Here is a 17,500-nt window from a genome sequence, read left to right on the forward strand (position 1 = left end):
ACATGTTAGCTCGCAGCATTAGCCAAATAGCTTACGATATAATATCACACGTCATCACATGACACGCGATGACGAAATCTTTTGAGTTGTGCGTCTGTCAACTTTTCTAGAGACCTAAAATAGCTAAACCAGATTGCTCATTATCAATTCAACTTCTATTGCGGCAGCAGTAGAACAAACTGTAAGCAAATAGAAAGTCGTACCAATGCGAATTGGGCTGCCAACAGAAAACCTAGATGTCCAGGCAAGCAGGCATCACGTAGAATGAAAGCGCTGCACAGCTACCTTGTTGTGGACTATGAAACGGTGTCTGCTGTTCTCCTACGAACGGAAATCAACCGTCTTTCTGTAGTACTCTTGTCCAAACTCAGGTCTAGACACAGGGAATGTGACACAAAACCCATCTAGCTCAACATGTGTTATACATGGGTTTCTGTAGATCGAGTTCGTAAAACGCATAGAAAACACAGCATGAAACGTTCAAACACGCAACATGGGTTTTATTCAACGCATGCGCAGCTGGTAATGCTGCATGTGACAGACAGAATAGCTAGAATTCGTAGACATTTGTAGTTTGTACTCGCCTAGTCTAAGCAACTATTTATTTGAGCTCTCTAGACCATGTATATGGCCACGCCTATACGAAATACAAGGAATATGGGTTTTTAGGGTTCTGATGAAAGAACCCACCTAACAATAGTTGGGAAATCTGAAACCTAGCCTGAGCAGAGACCTTATGCGTTTACAGTAGCTAAACGTCAGGAAAGCTGCTAATCAAAAGTGATGTAGTAGTAAATGAGCTCCGCTAGCGTTTTGTTACAAAATCAACTTGACAGCAGAGCAAGACTGCAAATTACGAAAACCGACTGGAACCTTCGAAACACACGCAAAACCCAATGCAGTTGCTAGAGGAAGACAGAAATGTTGCAATGTTTTGTTGGCATGTCATCTACCACCGGCCTGAGTGCACTCGTGATCCAAGTCACGCCTACCAACCAGACTGATAGTGTTTACTTTCATACTTAGTGGATCGTAGAGTAGCAATTAGCAAGTCTAGAGAGACTAAACAGCTACCACCTTCACAGGAAATGTGACACAAAACCCACTTGTGTTTTTGTGTGTGTTTTCATGAGGATTTGGGTGGGAAACGAGGCAAACCCATGTGTGGGTTTGTGAAACAAATACCCACATGTGGGTTTTCTAACCCACAGAAACTTTGCAAAAACCCACAAAAACCCACAAAAAACCCACGTAAAACCTTAAGAAACCTATCATAACCCACCATAACTCACCTTGAGGGTTTTGTAAAATTAAGAAAACCCATACATAAACTTGCGAAATCCACTATGGGAAACGCTTTTAATTAGAGGCCCGCCATTTTGATTTTTAATTTAGGGTTGAGTTTGCTATTATTGAATTCAATCGTCTATAATTATCGGTTGAAAACCCATGGAACCGCCAATGCAAATTGCAACGGTAAGTGGACATTGAACTGATTGTAATCATGTCTGATTATGTTTCCATTCACCTTATCTAATCGCCACATCTTGCAATTACGTGCTACTAACCATTTGGCACGCTTACTCTAGATTAGCAAAAAATGCACTCTAGAAGTGTAGTGTCTCTGCTTTCTTTTCACGTTCAGTAGCAGTCCTTGTCAGTTATCTGCTTTTTCACTGATGATTCTTTTGCCCAGGTGATGAATCGCTGATGTGGTTTCTTTCAGTTGAACCGTCGTAGGACGAGCGACCTCTGCATGGTTGAGCATTCATCTGTACTTGAGGATTTTATCGTTTTCTAGTAGGAAGCAGTCGTTGCAACTGCAGTAATACAGACAAGAAGAGACAAGAGGTACCTACTAGTTTGTTTTTCCTGAATCCTGTTCAAAAGCCACAATCCCTGGCAAGCTCCATCCATGTCCGTAACTTGAAGAAACTACCGACATTTCTGTTTCCGGCTGGCTTAGTCTTCTTCATCGATGGTTTCATCTACGTACAATATCAACAGGAAAATATGAAACAGCCTAACTCATTCTACATCTGAAGAGCGACATTCACGGCACGTAGACATCTCTACAAACCACGTCAACTAGGACCCAAGTCGCTGGACTGCGCTGTACATGTGGTAGGTGAAAGCATAATCCTCTTGCAGACGCCGCGACAGCGAACCGCCAAAACAGACTGCCAGTTGAGTCCTAGTGCCCGCGTATTTGCAATTTGAACAGTGCGTGATGGTGATTGGCTACAGAAGGCTGCCGTTCAGGTACGCATTTTCCAAGCGTGACGCCGATTGGTTCATTTCGATCCTCCTTGATCCTGCTGCTTACGGTTATGGCGCGCGATGTGTGTCATAATTCCGTCGGCTGGGCTGCGCTAACTCGTCGGCTGGGCTGAGATATCATGTTTCCACAACTAATTTACATCTCAGCCCAGCCGACGACACGCGTCAAGTGTGTCATAATTCCGTCGGCTGGGCTGCGATATCATCGACCAGCCGACGAAACGACATCAATGAGCCGACGAAACGACATCAACCAGCCGACGAAACGACTTTTGACACACATGGCGCGCCATTTAAACGACTTTTGACACACATGGCGCGCCATCTGTGTCAAAAGTCGTTTCGTCGGCTGGTTGATGTCGATTCGTCGGCTGGTTGATGTCGTTTCGTCGGCTGGTTGATGTCGTTTCGTCGGCTGGTTGATGTCGTTTCGTCGGCTGGTTGATGTCGTTTCGTCGGCTCATTGATGTCAGCGGGGTGCCTCAGGGTGCGTGACCATTTCGTCCATTCCATTTTCAACAATTGAATAAATATTGAATTAGAAATTGAAAATAGCCTATAAGTTGCTTGTAATCTCAATATTCAATTCTATTAAAAATTAAAATTGACTGATTGACAAACTATAATTATCTGCGGATTATAATAAATATTGAAAACATACTTAATTTCTAAACAATTTTCTATTTCAATTCAATGCAATATTGAAATTGCAAGCACGTTAGTTTAATTTTCAATGTTAAATTCAATAATCAATTTAAATTTAATTTAATTTTAAATTTTATTTTTATTTTAAATTTAAATTTTTAAAATTAAATTTTGAATTTTGAATTTGCATGGCCAATTTGTCCATTCCATTTTTAATTTTTGAGACAAATTAAAAATTGAATGTCAAATTAAAAATTGACTGACTTTGTTTGCTTTTACCTGCGAATTTTCAACACTTGCTGTGTCCACTGTGGACGCGGGCCTGTTCATCTTTTTTCTGGTAATTTCTGCATAACAGGAATCTTTCTGGTAACTAGGAATACGTGCTAAATCCGGTCAGACTGCGCTAAAAGCAGCTCTATTCAACCTATAAACGAACACGAAGTTGCTTCCACCTGTCCAGCAATCACAACACAGTCACTGCACGTGACCACGTGACACTAGCTATCTGCATAGTAGGAATATCGTTTGAACTTTTCTTCTAGCTCACCGACCGTTTCTATCCGCTTCTTCCTACTTTTACACAATAATTCAAACATTTCTGCACTCGTTCAGTGTTTGTCCAGGCTACCGTTGACGAGAATCGGCAGCGCAAAGTACACGTGGTCAAGCACGACAGACGCCATTTTCTGCATACTAGTAATGTCTCGCCAAATCGCTACAATTCAACTTGACAAATCAAGATTTACATCGAATGCTTACAGCAATGCATAGAATCATATCACAAAGTTTCTGATTATTCTGACGTCATCTTCTCCAAATTTCAAAATTCGACCAAACGATCAATTTCTGACGTTTTGATGACATGCAGTCACTTCTGCTGATAAAAATGAACGTCTAGACATTAGCTTCTTGTGCAACGTTTGGTTTCATCGTATTTGCGAACGACTGTCATTTTGTGTAGGCCGCGCAGAGCTGTAGTACGTGTGAGTGCACGTGACCACGTGACACTAGCTTTCTGCATAGTAGGAATATCGCTGGAACTTTTCTTCTAGTACATCGACCGTTTCTATCCGCTGCTTCCCACTTTTCCACAATAATTCAAACATTTCTGCACTCGTTCAGTGTTTTCTAGGCTTCCATTGACGAGAATCAGCAGTGCAAAGTACACGTGGTCAAGCACGCCAGACGCCATTTTCTGCATACTAGTAATGTCTCGCCAAATCGCTACAATTCAACTTGACGAAATAAAACTTACATGGAATGCTTACGGCAATATATACAATCATATCACAAGGTATCTCATTATTCTGACGTCATCTTCTGCAAATACCAAAATTCGACCAAACGATCAATTTCTGACGTTTTGATGACATGCAGTCACTTCTGCTGATAAAAATTAACGTCTAGACATTAGCTTCTTGTGCAACGTTTGGTTTCCTCGTATTTGCGAACGACTGTCGTCTTGTAACAGGCCGCGCAAAACTGTAGTACGTGGTGAGTGCACGTGACCACGTGACACTAGCTTTCTGCATAGTAGGAATATCGCTAGAACTTTTCTTCTAGTACACAGACCGTTTCTATTCGCTGCTTCCTACTTTTAAACAATTAGTCAAACGTTTCTGCACTCGTTCAGTGTTTGTCCAGGCTACCGTTGACGAGAATCAGCAGCGCAAAGTACACGTGGTCAAGCACGACAGACGCCATTTTCTGCATACTAGTAATGTCTCGCCAAATCGCTACAATGCAACTTGACAAATCAAGATTTACATCGAATGCTTACAGCAATGCATAGAATCATATCACAAAGTTTCTGATTATTCTGACGTCATCTTCTCCAAATTTCAAAATTCGACCAAACGATCGATTTCTGACGTTTTGATTACATGCAGCCACTTCTGCTGATAAAAATTGACAAATAATAACAACAATAATAATAATTATTATTATAAAACACAGTGCTTCTTGAAACTAGACCGATCTGGTTGAGCAAAACAAATAATAATAGATAATTAAAATATATAAATCAAATATTATAATAATAATAAGTATATAAATAATGAAATGTACAATAAATGTAAACGAGTCTATTACCGTGTCAGTTTAGTACAATATGAATCGATTTGGTTTTTTAGAAAAGAAAACGAGTCAAGTTTTCAAACGCAACAGGGGCTAAAAAAAGAAAAATTGAGGTATTGCATTGCCTTCAGCTTCAAATATGAGAACAAATACTTACCTGTATCTATCATCGAGTAATCATAGATAAATGTATGATTTATTATAAGAAATTTGAATATACCAGACAAAACAAAAACATATAACACCAATTAAAACTAAACGACAAATATATAGGTATGTTTGTTGCAATTTTGTCAAATTATTTCGTTTTAGCCGGAAACTATAGATATCAGTGACGATGATGACAAACAAACAACCACAAGGTCAGTAATTCAAAACTGTTCTAATGAAAAGTAAACTGATAGCTCTTAACTTTATACTGTCATTTGCATTGTAGGAAAGTGTCATTAACCACACCTGAGTAAACAGTTCAAACCAGGGCAGCTGTGCTGGCAAGACCTAATTTCAGTCGTAAGCAAAGTTAAGCATGCAGAGTTCTTATCGCTATATTGCCAGTTTGGCGTTTATAAAAGCATGTTGTTATATGACCTGTGCTTGTAGCGATACATTGCTCAGAAAAAGAGATAGAAAACTTTTTTTGGGAACTTGACGGCGGTGGCTACATCACAGCACTTTTGGCAGCATGTCCCGTCAAAAGTCCGGCAAATTTTGGAAGAAAAGTTTCTATGAAACAATCCTTGGCTGCATCGCAGCACGTAGTCATGGCCGGGCGATTCAGTTCAGCAGTGATAAAGAGAATAAACAAACTTTTCAATCGCTGGTACTTCAAGAACGAGGCAGCAAAGAACACGGACCGTGATGATGTTTTGGAGCTTTTCGGAGTACCAAGTGATTGGAGGTTTTCAGCCAAAGCACATCATGCAGCTTGTCATATCCTTTGCAGATGGTATCTAGGAACATGGATTACGACTGAATTAAATACCAAAGTAGAAAGATTTTTAAATGAGTAGTAGTTTTAGTTATTGGGAATTTAGTAATGTTACAGTTTATATGTATGTATATCTAGATATATATTGTAGATCTGCATCAATCTTAATTATTCTCATTCTTTTCGAAGTAACGTCTGATAGCTAACATTTGAAGCTGTTGGAGTTTAGTTGATTGACAATTTGGCAAGACATTAATTGCTAATAAAGAAAAAATGGCTGCCGAAAAGTGCGACATCGCGAAATTTAGCAACAAACGGCTCAAAATCGATGAATTGAGCCACAATGTAAAATTATTGCGTTTGTTCTTATAAACTGACACAAAGTAGATGAGTGCACGGAAATTCGTGGAATAGCGAGTGGGCGACTTTACAAAATAACTATTTATTTCCAGATGACTTTTGAAAAGTGTTTCTAAGACATATCAGAGTACATTCTCGTTACACTGCAAAACGAAATCGATTTTGTTTAGCTAAAACGGATTCCAATCAAACTTGATTTCTTGAGTTCTGCGCGGCCTACACAAAATGACAGTCGTTCGCAAATATAATGAAACCAAACGTTGCACAAGAAGCTAATGTCTAGACGTTAATTTTTATTAGCAGAAGTGACTGCATGTCATCGAAACGTCAGAAATCGATCGTTTGGTCGAATTTTGAAATTTGGAGAAGATGACGTCAGAATAATCAGAAACTTTGTGATATGATTCTATGCATTGCTGTAAGCATTCGATGTAAATCTTGATTTGTCAAGTTGCATTGTAGCGATTTGGCGAGACATTACTAGTATGCAGAAAATGGCGTCTGTCGTGCTTGACCACGTGTACTTTGCGCTGCTGATTCTCGTCAACGGTAGCCTGGACAAACACTGAACGAGTGCAGAAACGTTTGACTAATTGTTTAAAAGTAGGAAGCAGCGAATAGAAACGGTCTGTGTACTAGAAGAAAAGTTCTAGCGATATTCCTACTATGCAGAAAGCTAGTGTCACGTGGTCACGTGCACTCACCACGTACTACAGTTTTGCGCGGCCTGTTACAAGACGACAGTCGTTCGCAAATACGAGGAAACCAAACGTTGCACAAGAAGCTAATGTCTAGACGTTAATTTTTATCAGCAGAAGTGACTGCATGTCATCAAAACGTCAGAAATTGATCGTTTGGTCGAATTTTGGTATTTGCAGAAGATGACGTCAGAATAATGAGATACCTTGTGATATGATTGTATATATTGCCGTAAGCATTCCATGTAAGTTTTATTTCGTCAAGTTGAATTGTAGCGATTTGGCGAGACATTACTAGTATGCAGAAAATGGCGTCTGGCGTGCTTGACCACGTGTACTTTGCACTGCTGATTCTCGTCAATGGAAGCCTAGAAAACACTGAACGAGTGCAGAAATGTTTGAATTATTGTGGAAAAGTGGGAAGCAGCGGATAGAAACGGTCGATGTACTAGAAGAAAAGTTCCAGCGATATTCCTACTATGCAGAAAGCTAGTGTCACGTGGTCACGTGCACTCACACGTACTACAGCTCTGCGCGGCCTACACAAAATGACAGTCGTTCGCAAATACGATGAAACCAAACGTTGCACAAGAAGCTAATGTCTAGACGTTCATTTTTATCAGCAGAAGTGACTGCATGTCATCAAAACGTCAGAAATTGATCGTTTGGTCGAATTTTGAAATTTGGAGAAGATGACGTCAGAATAATCAGAAACTTTGTGATATGATTCTATGCATTGCTGTAAGCATTCGATGTAAATCTTGATTTGTCAAGTTGAATTGTAGCGATTTGGCGAGACATTACTAGTATGCAGAAAATGGCGTCTGTCGTGCTTGACCACGTGTACTTTGCGCTGCCGATTCTCGTCAACGGTAGCCTGGACAAACACTGAACGAGTGCAGAAATGTTTGAATTATTGTGTAAAAGTAGGAAGAAGCGGATAGAAACGGTCGGTGAGCTAGAAGAAAAGTTCAAACGATATTCCTACTATGCAGATAGCTAGTGTCACGTGGTCACGTGCAGTGACTGTGTTGTGATTGCTGGACAGGTGGAAGCAACTTCGTGTTCGTTTATAGGTTGAATAGAGCTGCTTTTAGCGCAGTCTGACCGGATTTAGCACGTATTCCTAGTTACCAGAAAGATTCCTGTTATGCAGAAATTACCAGAAAAAAGATGAACAGGGCCCGCCACACGCGGGGAAGTCCCTAGAGACACTAACCTTAGTGGATACAACAGATCAACAATTCACAGGTAAACACTTTGTGTTATGATAAGGTTCTTACAGGCCTGTACAGGCACATCTACACGTTGTTGTAAACATTGTTGTCTAGAGATGTACGCATGTTAATTAACACGTCGTAGCTTGTTGTATCCACTAGGGTGCCTGTTATAAGAAAGCCTTTATACAGCCTTTAGGGACTTCCCCGCGTGTGGCGGGCCCGCGTCCACAGTGGACACAGCAAGTGTTGAAAATTCGCAGGTAAGAGCAAACAACGCCAGTCAATTTTTAATTTGACATTCAATTTTTAATTTGTCTCAAAAATTAAAAATGGAATGGACCAATTGGCCATGCAAATTCAAAATTCAAAATTTAATTTTAAAAATTTAAATTAAAATAAAAATAAAATTTAAAATTAAATTAAATTTAAATTGATTATTGAATTTAACATTGAGAATTAAACTAACGTGCTTGCAATTTCAATATTGCATTGCATTGAAATAGAAATTGGTTAGATATTAAGTATGTTTTCAATATTTATTATAATCCGCAGATAATTATAGTTTGTCAATCAGTCAATTTTAATTTTTAATAGAATTGAATATTGAGATTACAAGCAACTTATAGGCTATTTTCAATTTCTAATTCAATATTTATTCAATTGTTGAAAATGGAATGGACGAAATGGTCACGCACCCTGAGGCCCCCCGCTGACATCAATGAGCCGACGAAACGACATCAACCAGCCGACGAAACGACATCAACCAGCCGACGAATCGACATCAACCAGCCGACGAAACGACATCAACCAGCCGACGAATCGACATCAACCAGCCGACGAAACGACATCAACCAGCCAACGAATCGACATCAATGAGCCGACGAAACGACATCAATGAGCCGACGAATCGACATCAATGAGCCGACGAAACGACTTTTGACACACATGGCGCGCCATTTACGACTTTTGATCGATGATATCGCAGCCCAGCCGACGGAATTATGACACACTTGACGCGTGTCGTCGGCTGGGCTGAGATGTAAATTAGTTGTGGAAACATGATATCTCAGCCCAGCCGACGAGTTAGCGCAGCCCAGCCGACGGAATTATGACACACATCGCGCGCCATATACGGTCACATCTTGGGAGGCCCAAGGTGGTAGCTGTTTACTTGCTAATTGCTACTCTACGATCCACTAAGTATGAAAGTAAACACTATCAGTCTGGTTGGTAGGCGTGACTTGGATCACGAGTGCACTCAGGGTGGTAGATGACATGCCAACAAAACATTGCAACATTTCTGTTTTCACTAACAACTGCATTGGGTTTTGCGTGTGTTTCGAAGGTTCCAGTGGGTTTTCGTAATCTGCAGTCGTGCTCTGCTGTCAAGTTGATTTTGTAACAAAACGCTAGCGGAGGTCATTCACTACTACATCACTTTTGATTAGCAGTTATCCTGACGTTTAGCTACTGTAAACGCATAAGTTCTCTGCTCAGACTGGGTTTCAGATTTCCCAACTATTGTTATGTGGGTTCTTTCATCAGAACCCTAAAAACCCATATTCCTTGTGTTTCGTATAGGCGTAGCCATATACGCGGTCTCTAGAGCTCAAATAAATAGTCGCTTAGATTAGGCGAGTACAAACTACAAATGTCTACGAATTCTAGCTATTCTGTCTGTCTCATGCAGCATTACCAGCTGCGCATGCGTCGAATAAAACCCATGTTGCGTGTTTGAACGTTTCATGCTGTGTTTTCTATGCGTTTTACGAACTCGATCTACAGAAACCCATGTATAACACATGTTGAGTTAGATGGGTTTTGTGTCACATTCCCTGTGCTTGGGCCTTCCAAGATGTGACCGTAAGCAGCAGGATCAAGGAGGATCGAAATGAACCAATCGGCGTCACGCTTGGAAAATGCTTACCTGAACGGGAGCCTTTTGTAGCCAATCACCATCACGCACTGTTCAAATTGCAAATACGCGGGCACTTGGACTCAACTGGCAGTCTGTTTTGGCGGTTCGCTGTCGCGGCGTCTGCAAGAGGATTATGTTTTCACCTACCACAGGTACAGCGCAGTCCAGCGACTTGGGTCCTAGTTGACGTGGTTTGTAGAGATATCTACGTGCCGTGAATGTCGCTCTTCAGATGTAGAATGCGTTAGGCTGTTTCACATTTTCCTGTTGATATTGTACGTAGATGAAACCATCGATGAAGAAGCCTAAGCCAGCCGAAAACAGAAATGTCGGTAGTTTCTTCAAGTTACGGACATGGATGGAGCTTGCCAGGGATTGTGGCTTTTGAACAAGATTCAGGAAAAACAAACTAATAGGTACCTCTTGTCTCTTGTCTGTATTACTGCAGTTGCAACGACTGCTTTCTACTAGAAAACGATAAAATCCTCAAGTACAGATGAATGCTCAACCATGCAGAGGTCGCTCGTCCTACGACGGTTCAATTGAAAGAAACCACATCAGCGATTCATCACCTGGGCAAAAGAATCATCAGTGAAAAAGCAGATAACTGACAAGGACTGCCACTGAACGTGAAAAGAAAGCAGAGACACTACACTTCTAGAGTGCATTTTTGCTAATCTAGAGTAAGCGTGCCAAATGGTTAGTAGCACGTAATTGCAAGATGTAGCGATTAGATAAGGTAACTGGAAATATAATCAGACATAATTACAATCAGTTCAATGTCCACTTACCGTTACAATTTGCATTGGCGGTTTCATGGGTTTTCATGGGTTCCACCGATAATTATAGACGATTGAATTCAATAAAAAAGTCTATATATAGCAAACTCAATCCTAAATTAGAAATCAAAATAGCGGGGGCTCTCATTAAAAGCGTTTCCCATAGTGGATTTCTCAGGTTTATGTTGGGTTTTCTTAATTTTACAAAACCCTCAAGGTGGGTTATGGTGGGTTATGGTAGGTTTCTTATGGTTTTACGTGGATTTTTTGTGGATTTTTTGTGGGTTTTTGCGAAGTTTGTGTGGGTTAGAAAAACCACATGTGGGTATTTTTTTCACAAACCCACACATGGGTTTGCCTCGTTTCCGACGCAAATCCTCATGAAAACACACACAAAAACACAAGTGGGTTTTGTGTCACATTCCCTGTGTCTCAGACACGTGGCCTCATTACCTCGTCGCTTTGTCATTTGGCTGCCTTCATAAGAGTCCAAATTATTTTCTGAACGTGAGGAAAACAAGTAACACGCCAGACAGACGATGATCTGCGTTTATTTACGTAACCTTGTTCAAAGAATTGTGATGCGGGGCGTAATGACTACTTCCGGTACCGTGATCGAAGTCTATGGTAGAGTACAGTACAAGCATTCACTTCCAGATTGTGGTTTAGATCAACTTTCAGTTAGCAATCTAAAAGTAAGAGCTTTCGCCTAACTACATTAGTTTATGTGTGAGCAAACTACTTGTTGTCTCCTTTCGACCAAGTGTTCTTACTCAGCTTTAACTCAGCTTTCAACGGTATCAGAGGTGAAGTTGTCGACTGAACAGTTATATACCAAACCGAACGTCAGAGATTTATTGTCGCATTATTGTTGACCTTGGCAGATCTCAAATTAAAAATCATTTCGCAGTTTTGTTTTGAATATCATCAGATGTCTTTGCAGAGAGTAAAGATAGCAAAAATTGACTCTGAGCACTGTCTGTGCCATATTCGTCATGATGTTACCGGTCCTCTCACGGCTGTTACACAAATCAGTTGGAGAACGTTGCAATATGCAGCAAGCATTCCCTTAGACGACGTCTTTACGGTTCCTCAGAATTCTTGCACAGATGAATCGAAACCGATATGAGCTTATCACAGACAATGCTACCAAGCATAAACGAACAAACAGACTTTAGACAAACTTCAGTGCAGCCGAGATGTTAGCATCTTTGAAAGTAGTTTAATAGCAGATTCGCATAATATTCTTTGCAAATCCACAAACTGTAACGGAGTCGGAACTGGTCACGTCTGCTACTGTGCCCCAAGAGATTCTTCTGAGAAAAGTAGCTCTGTCGTTGCATGACGAAGGCAAACGCAACATACAAACAGAAGAATATGAAGACGACCAAGACCTGCATTTAAGGCCAGAAGTTACAGCAGATGTTTCGATATACCGGCAACTATCGTGTTTCTCACGGGTACAAAATATCGTCTCCGCTTCATCAACTGGACGCAAGTAGGAAGAAGTCTCTGAAGAGAGCTCTGCCTAGCCTTGCCAGAACACCATGCGTTCACAGGCTGTGATACAACCAGCGCCTTCGCAGGTAAAGGCAAAGTTGCACCACTGGAACTTCTAAACAAGAATGGGTCGTTTTGCACTGCTATGCAGCTAATTGGAAAACCTTTGACAGTAACATGGATGTTTTGTTTAAGAAATGTCAACCTTACGTTTGTAAGATCTACGGCTACCATGACGTCGCCACCGTCATTAATGCTGTGAGGTATTCCTTATTTTGTGTAGCACAGCTTTCTCCTACCCAAGACGCTCTGAAGATACATATCAAACGAGCAAATTATCAGGCCGGTGTATGGCGACGTGCAATGGAAGCTAATCCTGATATATCATCTTTCCACAATCAAGGTTGGCAGATTGGTGATGACAATGAGGCAACTATAGAATGGACGAAGAAGCCACCGGCACCTGTTGACGTTTTGAAACTGATCAGTTGCAGCTGTAAAAACTGGGTGCATCTCTAATTAGCTAAGCGCTGCTCTTGCCAGCGAAGCTGCTTGCTATGTACAGATGTGTGCCAATGCGACAATTGCGAAACCCTATTCCGCGTGAAGTTTTTCAGCCTGCTTCCACTATAGCATCTGCAAATGAGTTTCCAGCTGATACTTTTGATGCAAAATCTAGTGATAAACATGATGAGTAGGTGGCTCTTTACATTTCATTGGTTATTAATTAATTATGTGTAGGTTCTCTATGAAATCATTAGTCCACTAGCTAGTGACTAAAATGACTCTGAGCAATTTAGTACAGCCATACATTTAGGCACTTTATGTCAGTAACGCTTACGACCAGCTTTCAATGGTCTTATGTTAATTACTGTACACTTTTACAACGTCTAGATAGTTAGTATTACAAGTCGTGCCATACATCCGGGATTTTGTCACTACTTGTGTGGTATTTACTGTCTTTCCAAACGCTCAGGGTCACGTTACTGTTGCAAGGCAGTCAAACGCAGCAGCACAAGTGTAACAACAGTGTAGGAGTTTTCGTTCATCAACAGAACTACTGGCAATGTGAGAAATACTAGCTGGAGACCGCACTTCATCACCTCCAGCTCTAGAAAAGACAGCTGCACTAGTTGAAGCCTTCGCGTGATATAGGTAGTGTATACAGAGCTTACGCATGGAACCACGTTCATCTCTTACTCTCGGTTCGCTGTTGCTGCGAATTTGCGTGGGCGTGGCCTTAGTCAATCTAGTTGTTCTTGTTACTTAGAAACGGCCCCGTTTCAAGATGGCAAACAATCGCAAATGCACTCGTATGGTTTCTCTTCGGCGATTGCAACTACGGAAACTTCCCCGGGTTTTGGGGGGCTACGCAACTGGTCGCTTTCTGGTGTTGGCCGACGGACTACATACAGCGATACGCCATTAGATACATACTAGTACATACTTGATCCACGTGGGTGATGACGTCAGCAAATCGTATTAATCCAAGTGGCAAAATTAATGACGGGTTTTATATCGGCTCCCGCTCAAAAAAATCCGCCCATTCGCCAAAATATACTCCCCGCCAACAATCCATCTTGTACAGTATGCAGAATGTCCTTACCAAGAGGTGTTGCTACGAGTCAGTTCGAGCTCTAGGAAGTCAATTAGCACGCCTACTCGTCCAGCATACCGCAATCACATCTGAGAAATATATGATTGCTTTGCGGCTAGTAGTCTAGAGTGTATTCAACAACAACTAGAATTTTGAGATAACTAGTGCTTTAGTTGTATTTTGCAGAAATCTAGATAGGTACAAGGTGCTAAACCAAACGGCTAAGCTAGTCTTCCGGTTAAGTAGTTGCGTAACTAGCGTACTTCTCACTTCGTTAGGAAGTACAAACATCTGTTGGCTACATGCAAGGCTAGGCGGTGTTTGTGCATCAACAGCGTACGCCATGTGTCGACGCGATAATTCGTTGCTGTGATCGCGATCTCTACATGTCGTGTGAACAAGAGCTGGCTCGCTTTACTAGCCGGGGCTGGCTCGGATCGGCTCGGCCCAGTTTGGAACTGTGCTCGTGTGAATTGGGTATTAGATAGGGGTCCGTTTGACACTTGTTATCTAATTAGACGCATACCCAGTAGTCTCACACCATGACCTGTTCTGACTGCTCTGTCACCTTTGTCCATTGTTGAACCAAACATACCGACAGGATCAACAGGAAACGCGTCATTTGCCTAGACGCCTTTGCTGCGAAGGCTAGATGGCTGAAAGAGCTGGAGCTTTTGTTTTCGTTCTACTTCTTGTAGTGCTACTACAGTAAGTTAGCATAGACCGTCTTTGCCTCTCCTACTGATCAATACGTACGTGTATATCCGCTCGAAATGTATTCTAGAAGAGAGACTGTTCACTCTATACAAATCGGTGACCGTCCACCACGTAAGTGTCTAGAGACGACGCTCACTGTTTGTATTGCTGTTGACACGTGCGCTTTTAACAGGTCTGTGTTGGACTGCATTTATTAGTTTGAGGTTTCCGTCTGCATGGAGAAGAGATGAAGTGGAATCACCTGACATTCATAGAAACAGTTATTATCCGGTGTGCGAGCAACCCAAAGACGTGGACTGTCGGACACATGACGGTAACTTGGATTGTAACAAGATGTCTCCCAGTAGTAGCAATATACTTGCTTTCTAGGGCGACTAGCCAGTGAAACGTCTGATGTGCTAAACTGCACCGTAGAGACTGGACTGATGTGTATGGCAAGGGATCAACCGAATGGTCGTCACTGCCAGCACGACTATAAAGTTCGCTATTTGTGCGAATGTACGCAACTCTAAACTCTTCATCTAAATTTCTAATTAATTGACAAACCTTGCACATGAACTCGTTTTTATAGGTGACTGCCGCCAGACTTTACGCGGCACCCACGGGAACGTCACAGTTCCTGGCAGATCCATTTACACTTACAGGCAGTTGAAATGCCGATGGAAAATCAAAACATCACCTAAGAGAATCATTATTCTCAAGTTTAAAGAAATGTGGAAAGCATCATCTAATAATTACTACGGAGATTCACAGTTGACAATATTCGACGGCCTCAATATGTCATCAAGTTTAGTTTTAGCCAAACTAGACGATTTTACTTCTGAGCAATGGAAGACTACTACACTGATGTCTTCTGGATCGACGATGACAGTTAAGTTGAAAACTAGAAGAAGATTACAACGTCACATGAGCTTTTTATACACTGCTGAGAAGTGTAAGAGTCGAGTGCTTTACAACATGTATAATGTGTTTTCATTTTCTATGTAAACTGACATATTGTTTCATGTTAGTTCCTGCTAAATGGAAATTATGTGATTTTAACAAAGACAAGTGCGGCTGGACTGACAATGATCGGGTTTGGATTCACGGTATATAATTTTTTAAATTATTACAAAACTCTCTTAGCATAAAATTGTTTGTACTAGTCAAATGTAAAAAGAAGAGTGATAACGAGATGCTAACGAATATATCTTGTTCGTCAGGTAAGACTAGACACAAATATCTGAAAAAAATAACGAGATCTACATTCAATGAGCGGTTGCGTTTCATCATTAATACGTTATTGACGTATTGCTTAGGTCAACTTGACGTGATTTGTGCATCCTATAGCTATACTCGCACGTGCACGCACAAGCAGGATCTTACATTAGATATTAAAAGTCTGAATTTTTAGTAGCCAGCTTCAAGACGACACGTTACACTTGAAAACAGGAAAATGTTCTTTGTCCAATGAATATGTACATGCGTAATACACATACGTACATGCATCCATAACTATTGCACATCATAATAGAGAACAATTTTACGGTGTATTGAGATATACATTGTTATTACCGAGCGGTTACTGTAAATGGTATGAATTATCTACGGCAGCAAACTCCTTCAAGACTTGCTTATAGTACTTTACGACAATTATGTATTAGCTAAAATTTTGTTATTTGCCAAATTCAACATTCTGATCTATATATTTTGTGCTCTTATCTGGCAATTTTGTGTATCTGCATGTAGGCGGCATTCTTACAGTGAGAAAGAAGAACGTAACGCGTCGAAATAGCTACGTCATTAAGAGTCCATTATATAAAAGTTTAAGCGACACGTGTCTGAGAATGCGCTACAGGAATTCCATGCCAAATGGTCGCTTTACCGTCTCCATGTGGACGTTAAATCACACTTACGTTTACAAATTTTCTGACCAACGAACAACAAAATGGGCAAACGCTACAATTCCAGTGCCAAACGGTCAAATTTTCCGCGTCGTTCTGCGCGTCACATTGGGAAAATCTCTAAAGTGGAAAATAGGAGATTTGGCAATAGACGGTATTAGGAAAGCGCCCTGTTTTGTCGGTAAGATTAGTTCTTACGCTTGACCTTTACTCATCCTATTCTAAACGATCACTAATATTTCAGATACCAAATGTACGTTTAACAAGACAAACGTCTGCTCTCATATTAGAGTACGATCTCCTACAAAGCGTCGTGCTGGCTGGGTGCACGAGAAGAGCGACAATACGACAATGACAGAAAATCCAAGTACCGTTATGCTTATATATCAATTCCGTAATTGTGTTTTTCTCAGCGTCTCTTTTAGAAAATTGGTTAGCATTTCGCATTCTAAGCAGCCAACGCCGAGTGCGTCCAAGTCCCTCATTTTCTTCTCGTCCTATTAGAGCGTCTCCTGGTCAGCAATGCATCTGTTTCCAATACCAGACTACGTTTAAAAATGCCTACGTTCTGCTGAATTACTCCTGGTCCTACAACGCAAGTCGATGGGCAACTGAAATAGTCTGGAAACAACGAGCTTCAGACGGTAACGGACATTGGAAGACCGCCTGCTTTCCTGTAACGGCCCCGTCGATGTCCGTCGAATGGTCGTCGTATAGAATGTTCGTCTATCCATTCAACGGCACTTCTTCAAACGGATATTTTCTTATCGCCAATATCTCGTCTTTATTGCGTTGTTCACGGCAAGGTCAGCACTGCGCTGTAAAAATCTACCTTTTCATCACGTGATGTTGTTTATTTAATTAGCTCGTAATTGCTCTTTCAACTTTGATCTTTG

The 17,500-nt window shown here is 41.1% G+C and overlaps 1 protein-coding gene and 3 long non-coding RNA genes across 4 annotated transcripts; 3 read left to right on the forward strand and 1 right to left on the reverse strand.

The window, feature by feature from the left end:
* Positions 1–1,502: 1,502 nt before the first annotated feature.
* LOC134191382 (uncharacterized) lies at positions 1,503–2,135 on the reverse strand. Its single transcript, XR_009971779.1, has 3 exons — positions 2,081–2,135; positions 1,856–1,988; positions 1,503–1,797 (listed from the first exon to the last, which is right to left on the reverse strand). It is a non-coding gene; the product is annotated as an uncharacterized LOC134191382 (long non-coding RNA).
* A 2,923-nt stretch (positions 2,136–5,058) lies between these two features.
* On the forward strand, positions 5,059–6,011 carry LOC134191485 (uncharacterized). Its single transcript, XR_009971807.1, has 4 exons — positions 5,059–5,117; positions 5,317–5,366; positions 5,441–5,514; positions 5,605–6,011. It is a non-coding gene; the product is annotated as an uncharacterized LOC134191485 (long non-coding RNA).
* A 4,202-nt stretch (positions 6,012–10,213) lies between these two features.
* Positions 10,214–10,883, forward strand: LOC134191383 (uncharacterized). Its single transcript, XR_009971780.1, has 3 exons — positions 10,214–10,280; positions 10,412–10,544; positions 10,600–10,883. It is a non-coding gene; the product is annotated as an uncharacterized LOC134191383 (long non-coding RNA).
* A 3,761-nt stretch (positions 10,884–14,644) lies between these two features.
* On the forward strand, positions 14,645–17,029 carry LOC134190984 (uncharacterized). Its single transcript, XM_062659540.1, has 9 exons — positions 14,645–14,832; positions 14,894–15,034; positions 15,091–15,219; positions 15,293–15,655; positions 15,732–15,809; positions 15,867–15,923; positions 16,450–16,785; positions 16,849–16,976; positions 17,018–17,029. The coding sequence occupies exons 1-9, from the start codon at positions 14,778–14,780 to the stop codon at positions 17,027–17,029; spliced, it is 1,299 nt and encodes a 432-aa protein (XP_062515524.1). The 5' UTR covers positions 14,645–14,777.
* Positions 17,030–17,500: the final 471 nt, after the last annotated feature.

This window comes from Corticium candelabrum, chromosome 15 (genome assembly GCF_963422355.1).
Source record: "Corticium candelabrum chromosome 15, ooCorCand1.1, whole genome shotgun sequence".
In the NCBI taxonomy this organism is placed as follows: Eukaryota; Metazoa; Porifera; class Homoscleromorpha; order Homosclerophorida; family Plakinidae; genus Corticium; species Corticium candelabrum.

Excerpts from the sequence above, each read along its gene's own strand:
- LOC134190984 (XM_062659540.1), top strand. The coding sequence starts at position 14,778 with ATGTATTCTAGAAGAGAGACTGTTCACTCTATACAAATCGGTGACCGT. Across the intron at positions 15,035-15,090 it reads GGACTGTCGGACACATGACG|GGCGACTAGCCAGTGAAACG; the intron begins GTAACTTGGATT and ends CTTGCTTTCTAG. Across the intron at positions 15,220-15,292 it reads AGTTCGCTATTTGTGCGAAT|GTGACTGCCGCCAGACTTTA; the intron begins GTACGCAACTCT and ends TCGTTTTTATAG.